General features: G+C 45.9%; 1 protein-coding gene and 1 long non-coding RNA gene across 4 annotated transcripts in view; both read right to left on the bottom strand.

The window, feature by feature from the left end:
* Window positions 1–12,847, bottom strand: part of CNKSR1 (connector enhancer of kinase suppressor of Ras 1) — a 149,244-nt gene that overhangs the window by 99,832 nt on the left and 36,565 nt on the right. For all 3 annotated transcript variants that reach the window (XM_073564015.1, XM_073564016.1, XM_073564017.1), the window contains 2 exons: window positions 7,733–7,774; window positions 6,994–7,110 (listed from right to left, as the gene is read on the bottom strand). In XM_073564015.1, the coding sequence (XP_073420116.1) occupies window positions 6,994–7,110; window positions 7,733–7,774 (159 nt within the window). The remainder of the gene's footprint in view (window positions 1–6,993; window positions 7,111–7,732; window positions 7,775–12,847) is intronic.
* Window positions 4,646–6,980, bottom strand: LOC141076737 (uncharacterized). Its single transcript, XR_012227515.1, has 2 exons — window positions 5,777–6,980; window positions 4,646–5,570 (listed from the first exon to the last, which is right to left on the bottom strand). It is a non-coding gene; the product is annotated as an uncharacterized lncRNA (long non-coding RNA).

Here is a 12,847-nt window from a genome sequence, read left to right as displayed (position 1 = left end):
AAAGGCATTTAGTAAGTATTTCCGTGTTCTGTGATGCCATAGTGACTATTGTTCTTGATGACACTTGTGTTTCCTGCTAGATATATTCTAGCATGAAACAACAGTGTTATCACGGTCAACAGTGACTGCATTGTGTATTGTATTGCTGTATTGTGCCGTATTGACTATTGTCCTTGATGAATCTGTTGTGTTTCCTGCTAGAATATATCTAGCATGAAACACAATTGTGTTATCATGGCTAACAATCAGTGCATTGTCCATTGAATTGTTTTGTGATGCCGCATTGAATGTTTGCCATGTTCACTCAGGTGTGTGTGATGATACAGATTTTTCCAACAATACATTGTATAATGTTTTTTTTTTCCTAACAGTGAACAAAGTCCGAACACGCTGGCGCTCAATGAAGGACCGCTTCAACAGTGATATCCGTGCTGAGGGACAGCTTCGCAGTGGTCCAGCGGCAAGGACAAGAAGAAAATACCATTATCGTGAGTTGATGTTCCTAAGACCGGTCCTTGCCACCAGAGCGTAAGTATTTTGTTTTTGTTTTTTTTATCTGTGCTTTTCTCTTCCTCAGCAGTTGGCTCTTGTAAATGCATGATACTAATGTTTTTCTTTTCTTTCCACAGCACCTAGAGCAGCACCCTGCAACCTGTCCCTGGAGCGGTCCTTCATCGAACGACCTCGGACCCGTCCCAGCCATCTGACAGCCAGGAAGCAGCTTGCAGGTCAGCAACACAGACAGCTGGTGACCAGGAAGCTGGTCAATCGGTGTTCCCCTGTCCCAGGTCTCTGCCACTGGTTATTTGGGTACTTCCCGCCAGCGGCAGAGGGCCTCGGACAGGAATGTCATGCCCAAGTTCATGCAGTTGAGCGAGGCCTTTCATGCCAGCCTCAAGGCGATGTGAGACAGAGTGGAAAGCGGTTTTGTCCTCATAGAAACGCGGTTTTACCCACATGGACCACCGATTCCACTGTGTCAACAGTCACCTTGACCATCTGAAGTCCGACCTCAACAGACCAGCGCACCATTTTTTCAGTAAAATTGAACGGGGCATGGCAGAACACCTTATTCCTGAGCAACAGCTGAATGTGATACAGGCCTGCAACACTGCTTACTTGCAGGCTATGCAGCAGAATCAGTACAGGCAGTCAGTGGTGTCATTTCCAACTGTGCCACCACTGACTCGCTACACCTCACTACCAACTTCTGCTGCATACCACTGCACGGCTACCTGAATTCCAAGCCAAGCCGGACACCACACCAATGCAGAGTGCTGCTGGACAATCCACCGCCGCCACCATGGCAAGCGCTGCTCCTGTCTGGAGCACCACCGCTGCAACCTCCACTGCACCACCTTCTTGGAGCACCGCCACCTATTCTCCTATTAGGTGCACCGCCACCTATTCTCCTGTTAGGAGCACCGACACCACTTCTCCGTCTAGGAGCACCGCCATCACTCCTCATACTTCTAGGAGCACCGCCACAACTCCTCATCATGCTAGGTGCACCGCCACCACTCATCATGGTAGGAGCACCACCACCACCACCACTCATCATGGTAGGAGCACCGCCACCACCACTCCTCATCATGGTAGGAGCACCGCCACCACTCCTCATCATGGTAGGAGCACCGCCACCACTCCTCATCATGGTAGGAGCACCGCCACCACTCCTCATCATGGTAGGAGCACCGCCACCACTCCTCATCATGGTAGGAGCACCGCCACCACTCCTCATCATGGTAGGAGCACCGCCACCACTCCTCATCATGGTAGGAGCACCGCCACCACTCCTCCGCCTAGGAGCATTGCCACCACCCCTCATCCTCCTAGGAGCACCGCCAGTGCTCCTCCTAGTAGCACCGCCACCACTCCTCATTCGAGAAGCACCACCACGGAGCATCAGAGGGGTGACCCGCATTCCCTCTTTTTGATCCAAGGCCAAGGTCCACCAGCTCCAAGCGGTCAAGCACTGTAAGGCGGTCACACAGTGCAAAACGGTCCAGGCAGGAGACTCAAGGACCAAAGAAAAAAAAAGGCAAAAGACTTTGTCTGTCCCTCCCCCCTGTCCTCCTAATGTCTCACACTGCCTCCAGTTCCATCCCTGAGCTCCCTTCCCCTAGAACACCTTCCTCGCCTTACAGACGTTCCTCGTCTCTCCACACCCCCAAAGTAGCACAATCTTCCCCCAAACGTCCTTCCCAATAAAAGTGTTTTTTTTTTTGTTTTTGTTTTTTTTTTTTTTTAAATAAATGTGAAATTCTGGTTTCCCCTAATACGGTTTAATGTGTCTTTCGCCGCCTACACACACTGCGCCGTACACTTTGCTTTTTTGCCCACACAAAGCTCCATTACTGACACATGTTTCTTGTGTCATTCCTGGAGATATGTGTAGACAAAAACACAAATATATTACTTGTATTTTCACCAACATTATTGTCTTCAGTCTGCCAATATTGCACAGACTGAATAGAGGGTGGTGTTGATTGCAAGGCATATCTATTGTTACCTTGCCAGGTATTATAAAAAGTTAATTGAGGATGGTGTTTTTAAAATCATCAATTCACTTATTGTGACACAAGGGCAGGGGATTCTAGATATACCTTGTAATTAACCACATCCTCTATTCAGTGTGTGGTGAATAAACTGAGGAGATGATGGGAAAAATACACGTCATATGTACAATACCCTGGCCTTAAATCATAACTATTTAGCACACCTGGGCAGGTGAATACACATGAGTTTTAACCTGCAGCGTCGCTTCAGTTTGCATATCTATTTCACGCAGACTGTAGCGATGCTGCAGTTTAACTCATATGTGTATTCACCTGCCCTTGTGTGATAACATTCTGAATTCAGGATGCGTTATTTTGGGCGTCCTCACTTCAGCATGACACCAGGCCTGGGGATTGTAGAAGTTGTATAACCTTTATTATCTCCCCAGTCTGCGTTCAAAATCAAGCCACAGTGGTGATCCTACAAATAATATTTATAGTCACATGGTCAGGTGTCATAAATAGTGACGGATGCTAGTGCATCCCCAAATCACTATTTGTATCATCAGGCCAGGTGACACAAATATTAGTTGTACTATCTCCACGGTCGCTGCAAATTGAACACAAACTGTAGAGATGATAAAGGTCATACAATGTGTGTATATATATATATATATATATATATATATATATATATATATATACACACTCACTGGCCACTTTATTAGGTACACCATGCTAGTAAGGGGTTGGACCCCCTTTTGCCTTCAGAACTGCCTCAATTCTTCGTGGCAGAGATTCAACAAGGTGCTGGAAGCATTCCTCAGAGATTTTGGACCATATTGACATGATGGCATCACACAGTTGGCGCAGATTTGTCGGCTGCACATCCCTGATGCGAATCTCCCGTTCCACCACATCCCAAAGATGCTCTATTGGATTGAGATCTGGTGACTGAGGAGGCCATTTGAGTACAGTAAACTCATTGTCATGTTCAAGAAACCAATCTGAGATGATTCGAGCTTTATGACATGGCGCATTATCCTGCTGAAAGTAGCCATCAGATGTTGGGTACATTGTGGTCATAAAGGGATGGACATGGTCAGCAACAATACTCAGGTAGGCTGTGGCGTTGCAACGATGCTCAATTGGTACCAAGGGGCCCAAAGAGTGCCCAGAAAAAATTCCCCACACCATGACACCACCACCACCAGCCTGAACCGTTGATACAAGGCAGGATGGATCCATGCTTTCATGTTGTTTACGCCAAATTCTGACCCTACCATCCGAATGTCGCAGCAGAAATCGAGACTCATCAGACCAGGCAACGTTTTTCCAATCTTCTACTGTCCAATTTCGATGAGCTTGTGCAAATTGTAGCCTCAGTTTCCTGTTCTTAGCTGAGAGGAGTGGTACCCAGTGTGGTCTTCTGCTGCTGTAGCCCATCTGCCTCAAAGTTCGACGCACTGTGCGTTCAGAGATGCTCTTCTGCCTACCTTGGTTGTAACGGGTGGCAATTTGAGTCACTGTTGCCTTTCTATCAGCTCGAACCAGTCTGCCCATTCTCCTCTGACCTCTGGCATCAACATGGCATTTCCGGCCACAGAACTGCCGCTCACTGGATTTTTTTTCTTTTTCGGACCATTCTCTGTAAACCCTAGAGATGGTTGTGCGTGAAAATCCCAGTAGATCAGCAGTTTCTGAAATTCTCAGACCAGCCCTTCTGGCACCAACAATCATGCCACATTCAAAGGCACTCAAATCACCTTTCTTCCCCATACTGATGCTCGGTTTGAACTGCAAGAGATTGTCTTGACCATGTCTACATGCCTAAATGCACTGAGTTGCCGCCATGTGATTGGCTGATTAGAAATTAAGTCTTAACACACAGTTGGACAGGTGTACCTAATAAAGTGGCCAGTGAGTGTGTATATATATATATATATATATATATATATATATATATATATATATATATATATATATATATATATATATATATATATATATATATATATATAGTGTCACCTGGTCAGGAATACTAGTAAATTCATGATGCACAAAACACAGCATCATGAATTCACTGGTACACCTGTCCAGTTGATTATTGTATTGGAGTGTAAAATGACAGCGTGCACTCGGTACAGTTATCAAAACAGGTTTTTTTATTAACATACACACAAGGAAAAATTTTTACAACATTTGATCTTGCCATTTCACCCGTCCTACATATGAGATGAAGTAGGCCGCAAATTGGTCCCTCATTTGGCCAACTTCAATGGATGACCGGAGAGGGTGCTGATTGAATTCAGGCAATGGGTTAGGAGCTGCATCATCGAGTTCAAAGGTCAGGTGCTCTTTAGCCATCACAAAATTATGAAGAACCACACACGCCTTCACCACCTCATCCACGGTTTCCAGTTTCAGATTAATGGCTGTGCCGAGAATGCGCCATCTGGAGACAAGTGTACCAAAGGCAAATTCTACAGTTCTTCTGGCCCTGGTCAGTCTGTAATTAAAGATTTTTTGTGTGGTCCAAGTCCCGGCTGGAGTAGGGTTTCAGCAGGTTGGCGCACATCTGAAAGGCCTCATCCCCAACCATTACAAATGGCTGTGGTGGTCCTTCGGTGTGGGGAAGAGGCCAAGGAATGGGGGAAATTGAAATGATTGCCATACAATCTCCGGCCCATACCGGAGTTCTTAAAAGCCTGGGAGTCATTCCCACGGCCAAATGCCCCAATGTCCACTGCAACAAACATACAGTCTGCATCCACAATGGCCAAGAGTACTGTAGAAAAGTTCTTTTTGTAGGTATAGTACTCTGTTCTTTTGGGTTTGATTATCCGGATGTGTTTCCCATCAACCGCTCCCAAACAGTTAGGGAAATTGCAGACTGTCCAGAATTTTTCTGCTATTTCAATCCACTTTTCGGCGGTAGGCAGGGGCATAAATTCTGGACAGAGAACGTTCCACAAAGCCCGGCAGGTGTCCGCAACAATTCCCAACAAGGTGGATATTCCAATCCAGTACTGGAAGTGGAGTGAAGAGAGGCTCTCTCCAGTAGCCAGGAATCTGTGAAACAGAGAAAGAACAAAAATTAATATTTATGTGTAAGGTTTTTTTAAAACAATAAAAGAAAAAAAAAATTAGTACATGGCATAAAAATAATTCTGCAGGCTTTTGTTTACTACATGGCAGAACTAATTCTGCAGGCTTTGGAATAGTACATGGCAGAACAAAAACAATTATGCAGGCATTGGTTTTTAAATATTACGTACTATAATGTGACCAGGAGCTGGAATCGCACGACGGAGCTGTGTGTCCTGTCTCCGGATGGATTGTTGAACACGAGCAAGCAAATCCCTGAAGCTTTGCTGGGACATCCAGGGAAAGTCAGTAAATTTCTCCGGGCTTGCCTGGAGCTCGCCGTAGAGTGTGTGGTACGCTCCACGGCTCTCCCGGAGTTAAATAATCAGATGTATCCACAAACGCCGCCGCTGCAGTCTTCACTGTCTCTCTCTCTCCCTTTGTTGATGGCAAGCAACTGCAAAAGACTCAGCCATCGCGATGTCCAGATCCAAGTTGAAGTGAAAACTCTTCCAGCGCAGATCCATGTTGACAAGAGAAAAAGCAAGCAAATGTTAAGAATTCGGCTGTAAACAGGGTCTATATAAAGAATTCCCATGACACACGCCCACTGATGTCCCATTGGTGGAGTCTGTTGCAAGAATTTTGCAAGGATTTTACTCCTGTGAAATGTGACACCTAGACAACCCATGTGCATAAAAACGCAAACGCATGGAAAAACGCTTGAAATCGCATACAAACGCTGTGTTTTTTTGTCATGTGCACGCTGATGCGACAAAATATTGCAGCGTTTACAAGCGATTTTTGCATGCGTTTTCGAAACGCTGCGCAAAACCTCGCAAATATGAAACTAGCCTTTCACTGCTGTCCACCTGATGTAATACTAAAGATAGGAGAGGTGCTTTGGTAAGAAGTGGCACCTATACAATTGTACACCCTGCCTTCTGGATACAAGGTATAGTTATCTCCAGGTTATAGCAGTGGACATGCCTACCACTGCACATGCTCACAGGCACCTGTACCAACATTATAGTACTAACAAGATGGCAACCATTTGAATTCTATAGTTATTGCCTCCTAAGACAAAACCATTGTCATTTTCAAATTAAAATAATTTTTGGAATTCATGATATTTCTTTTACATCTTTTTTTTACCTATTACAACAGAATCCGTTTAACATGTATGTATGCACAACTTTTTTGTCCTGCTAACGGATTGCCGCTGGATCCATTTCAAATGGATGATTATTGGACATGTGAACTCAGCCTAAGATCTCCAGGCATTAAGGTCTCTATCATGAGTGTAGAGTGAGCCGAAAGGGACAGATACATGTAACCATTAGTTATACAGTGGAGAAAAAGGAGAGTACGAATCTCGATTCAACACGTTATAAATCACGCCTCTCACCAGACTGCTAGAAGACTCGGGATAAATCTGCACCAGCTCTAGCGTTGCGGTCTGACCAAGGAGGCTCTCTGGGCTGCAGTGCAGAATACTCCTACATATTCCACAGATATTGTCACACTGAAAGATAATAGCTCTATTAGAAATAACAAAACAAAAAGGCGATGGGAGATGGATAGCAGCAGGAGATGCAGGGGAGGACAGACCGAAGAGGGACCCTTGCTGGGCAAGAACAGCATGTGGGCAAATAATTCATCTTATTGCCCCCTTTTAGGTGCTGCTTTGGAGGTAAAGATGGGCCCCTTACCTCTTGGGTTCTGATGCGGTTGCACCAATGGTTTGCTCTCCCCTTTGGAGATGGGATGAGGAGTTTTGCAGAAAGTGTGAAAGGTTGACAGATAGAAAGAGGTCATAAGGAATAACACACAGCCGGTAAGTAGGCAAAGAGTAAGGTATAAGTACCAGAGAGCAAAAGTTTACATACTTGACAGTTTAAAAAACAGACTATTAATGGAGAGTGAGATCACTGGTAAACATTACTCTGAAACGGACAGGAACAGCTTGTGATGACAGCACATTATGCAATGGTAAGAGACATCACATACTAAAGAAGCGTGACCTCGTGCAACAAAGCTTTCATCTAGACATCCAGGAAAGTAAGCTATACCCAATGTCCAATATAAGCAGACATCAGGTGTCCGCTCGAATATTCAACAGCAAGGAGCTCATAGTAGTAACTTACAATTGCTAGAATTCTGTTCTCCACGGGCAGATCTGACCAGTCCTAAAATAAAAGTAATAAGCTGGGTTATAATAAAGCTCTTCCCCTGTCTTCCACCTATTATCACACATAAGGCGACATCTAGCATTAAAAAAATCACTGGTATTACTGAAATATTAGATACTACGTTATTTGTAGCTTCTTTACTTTAAAAGGTGGTGTTTAGAAGTGGGTTTTATGAAATCAGTCATCCTTTCCTTCCGGCACGCCTGTCCATAAGGGTCACAGGTGGGTGGGTATGTGACCAGACTCATCATTAAGCCCTTTAACCTGCGGTGGTACCAGAATCCTACCAGTCTTGTATAGTCCCATGTTCCCCCATCTGCAGCCTTCTCATGGACAGGAGCGCCTTCAGGAAAAGTCCAAAGGCTGGAAGAACAAAGAAACAGCCTCACAAATGAAAAGGGACAAAATGACAAACTGTACAGCATCTTAAAAACCTATTTCTTAAAACACAAGCCATAAAGGTGGCCAACCCTAACCAAACTTTTAGATTCAATTGTATAAATGAACCGTGAATATTTGTATGTTACATGAAATGAATGATGAGCAAAACATTACCAGCACAGCTTGAATGACTTGGTGGTGATATGAAGAGCTAAAAGACCCTCAATACCCAGTGGAGAGCAAGCACCTGAATGTAAAGCACGGGGAGTACGGCCTGTACTTCTGGTTCCAGCAGGCTGCTCCAGCTCTAAGATTATTTTTGCTCATGTTGTTTTGTGAAATTGGACACAGTTATAAAAATAAACTGCCCTCTCATGGCACTCAGGAGAGAACACACACGCACTGCTGGATCACGCAGGAAGGAGTGGGAGGAAATTCTTATAGCGCTCCCAAATGACACGTTACAATGTTCAGTAAGGCATATGTAATCCCATCCATTAGAGATTACTCTACCCACCATACTGTCATTGTTTACACCTCGCCTATGGATACTGTTCTACTTAGTAAATTATGGTGACTAAACACCTACAATATTGGACAAAGCCCAAGAGACTTGTGTGGATTGACTGTAGGGAGGTGGTCATAACTCAAAACTACTAACCTTACAAAAAATTACACATCACATCTCCATACAGCAAGCACAGGAAGTTTATATTATTTTGCTCCGCCATTTAATAAAGCTAAATACCATTAAAGAGGGGGTGGAATTATAGTTTGGATGTGAAATTCAAAATTTATAAAGTATACAAATGTACAAGGCACTTGACAAAGCGACGGCGAAACACGTGGCCAACAACCTGTTCTTGCCTACGTACCGTACGTTTATTCACTTGTACACCTAATGCATATACTTAAGACAATCTTAGCCATAGGACTAGTGTGAAGGGGTCTCATTTACCCTTTACCTTTTCTGCTTATAGACATGCATTATAAAGGTTTTCAAACTAATTATTCATACACTAAGCACCTTTATGTCTTGATTATATAAGCTTTCATTCTATACTTTTGAGAGATGCACACCTGATCGCATTTACCTGCATTATATTTCTGCAGAGATTCATGTCTCTAATATTTATCTTAACATCTAATCCATTTTGAGAGGTAACCTATGCACTTTACACCCACATTTTAGGTACTGATTCATCTCCTGCATCTTTTTTTGATGTTGCTAGCCATTTTGGAGACCCAAGTACACTTTAGCATTTTTTGAACATTATCCTGTATATACACATGATTTCGGATATCACGTCTAGACTGATGCCATTCCATATTTACTGGTATTTATACGATCTGCTCTGCTTTTTAATTATATGTTATAGTGTGCACTAGATTATGGCCCGATGCTATCGCATCGGGAGGATGCGATAGCATCACACCTCTTGCCATGTTAACCCTCAACACACACACTCCTCAACACACACTCCTCTCACCTTTCACCATCTCCACTCACTCTTTCACTCCACATACGACCCCTTCTCTCACTCCGTCTCTCATACTCACGCCGTCATCGCCGCTGCTCCACGATCCCCGACATCTTCTTCCGCCGGCGCCATCATAGACGTTGCCACGCCGGCGACATGTTCTTGCGGCGACGCCATCTTGCCATCTTGGGTATCGTGAAATCCCGCGATAGTCAAGATAGCGTCGCCGGAAGAACATGTCGCCGCGTGGACGACGTCGGGATCCAAAATGGCGTCGGCGAAATCTCGCGAGTTTTCGCCGACGCCATTTTGGATCCCGACGTCGTCCACACCGGCAACATGTTCTTGCGGCGACGCCATCTTGACTATCGCGGGATTTCGCCGATCCAAAATGGCGTCGCGCAAGAACATGTCGCCGGCGTGGACGACATCGGGATCCAAAATGGCGTCGGCGTAATCTCGCGAGATTTCGCCAACGCCATCTTTTTGGATCCCGAGTCGTCCACGCCAGCGACATGTTCTTGCGGCGACGCCATCTTGAATCTCGCGGGATTTCACGAAATCCAAGATGGCGTCGCCGCAAGAACATGGCGGCCTGGAGAACGTCTGGATCCAGGATCGCGGCGGCGGAGGAAGATGTCGGGGCAGCGACGATGACGGTGTGAGTATGAGAAACGGAGTGAGAGAAAGGAACGTATGTGGAGTGAAAGAGTGAGTGGACGTGAGTGGAGGTGAAAGGTGAGAGGAGTGTGTGTTGAGGCGGTGTGGTGTGTTGAGGGTTAACATGTGCGTGTGTGTGGTGACGTCACCGGTTACAACTGGACGGAAGTTGTTACAACCGGAAGCTGCTTAGGGCATTTATTATTATAGATGATGAGGAAGAAGCCGTCTGTTGTTGGCGGTGATGGCGTGTAGAGGCTTCTTCAGCCAATGTAATAGATTTAGAGTTAGGGGATTCGTGTGTGAGACGACGGCGTTTATAAGCCTTAATCTTGTCAAGTCGATGCTGTTTTTCCTCAGGAGTCTCATTAGCACGGCGTTGTTTTTGTCGTAGTGCTAAAGCTGCTTTCCTTTCACTGGCATTGGCATACTGTGCATCGGTATTGAATGGTGGTATTGATAGGGCAGAAACAGATTGCTGATTAGTTATGTCAGTGAACGGCATATGGGATGAAGTGTAGCAGTAAATTGTTCCACATGCTGATGTGGAAGCATCCTGTTGTGAGTCTAATAATAATGATGAGGAAGAGGCCGTCTGTTGTCGGCGGTGACGGCGTGCAGAGGCTTCTTCAGCCAATCTTATGGATTTAGAGTTAGGGGATTCGTGTGTGATGCGACGGCGTTTATAAGCCTTAATCTTCTCAAGGCGATGGTGTTTTTCCTCAGGAGTCTCATTAGCACGGCGTTGTTTTTGTCGTAGTGCTAAAGCTGCTTTCCTTTCACTGGCATTGGCATACTTTTTGTTATGACTCATGTTGGCACAGGTAAAGGAGTCTATTTGGCAGTTATCTGGCAGTGAAGAAGGCGTTCTGGAGTATTGTAGAGTAAACAGATACTAATTGACCCTGTAATTGCCCAGCAGTAGTTATGAAGTGGTAGTGGCAAATTGGCCCTGTAGTTAGACACCGGCAGAGGAGCAAGGCAGCAGTAGTTATGGCGGTAGAGGCAAATTGGCCCTGTAATTAGACACCGGCAGAGGAGCAAGGCAGCAGTAGTTATGGCGGTAGAGGCAAATTGGACCCGTAATTAGACACAGGCAGTGAACAGTCAGAGGAGCAAGGCAGCAGTACTTATGGCGGTAGAGGCTAATTGGCCCTGTAATTAGACACCGGCAGAGGAGCAAGGCAGCAGTAGTTATGGCGGTATTGGCAAATTGGCCCTGTAATTAGACACCAGCAGAGGAGCAATGCAGCAGTAGTTATGGCGGTAGAGGCAAATTAGCCCTGTAATTAGACACCGGCAGAGGAGCAAGGCAGCAGTAGTTATGGCGGTATAGGCAAATTAGCCCTGCAATTAGACACCGGCAGAGGAGCAATGCAGCAGTAGTTATGGCGGTATAGGCAAATTGGCCCTGTAATTAGACACCGGCAGAGGAGCAAGGCAGCAGTAGTTATGGCGGTAGAGGCAAATTAGCCCTGTAATTAGACAACGGCAGAGGAGCAAGGCAGCAGTAGTTATGGCGGTAGAGGCAAATTAGCCCTGTAATTAGACACCGGCAGAGTAGCAAGGTAGCAATAGTTATGGCAGTATAGGCAAATTGGCCCTGTAATTAGACACCGGCAGTAAACAGGCATAGGACCAAGGCAGCAGTAGTTATGGTTGTACAGGCAATGCCAAGCGTCCGCACAGCAAGTCGGCGTGAGGTAAATGACGCAATTTCACGAATGCAAGATGGCGTCGGCGAAATCTCGCGAGATTTAGCCGACGTCGTTAAGGCTGTGTGCACACGCTGCGGATTAGGTGCGGATTCATCCGCGCGGATTTTGTAAAATCCGCAGGTGAAACCGCAGGTCAAAAGACCTGCGGTTTTACCTGCGGATTGCTCTGCGGTTTTTCATCTCCTCAATAGAGGAGATGGCAAACCGCAGGAGAATCCGCAGAAAGAATTGACATGTCAATTCTTTCTGCGGATTGAAAACCGCAGATAATCCGCGCGGAAAATTCCGCACCGTCTGCACTGCGGTTTTTGATTCCCATAGGGAATCATGGTACTGTACACCGCAGCAAAATCCGCAGCGTGTGCACACAGCCTCACACCTCTTGCCATGTTAACCCTCAACACACCACACCGCCTCAACACACACTCCTCTCACCTCCACTCACTCTTTCACTCCACATACGTTCCTTTCTCTCACTCCGTTTCTCATACTCACACCGTCATCGTCGCTGCCCCGACATCTTCCTCCGCCGCCGCGATCCAGACGTTCTCCAGGCCGCCGACATGTTCTTGCGGGACGCCATCTTGGATTTCGTGAAGGCCCGCGATATTCAAGATGGCGTCGCCGCAACAACATGTCGCTGGCATGGGCGACATCGGGATCCAAAATGGCGTCGGCGTAATCTCGCAAGATTTCGCCGACACCATCTTTTTGGATCCCGATGTCGTCCACGCCAGCGACATGTTGTTGCGGCGACGCCATCTTAAATATCGCGGGATTTCACGAAATCCAAGATGGCGTCCCGCAAGAACATGTCGGCGGCCTGGAGA

This window comes from Dendrobates tinctorius, unplaced genomic scaffold (assembly GCF_039654945.1).
Source record: "Dendrobates tinctorius isolate UK_male_01 unplaced genomic scaffold, ASM3965494v1 ptg000422l, whole genome shotgun sequence".
Taxonomy (NCBI): Eukaryota; Metazoa; Chordata; class Amphibia; order Anura; family Dendrobatidae; genus Dendrobates; species Dendrobates tinctorius.
Note: the sequence above shows the minus strand (reverse complement) of the source record. Positions and strands in the feature narration are given on the sequence as shown.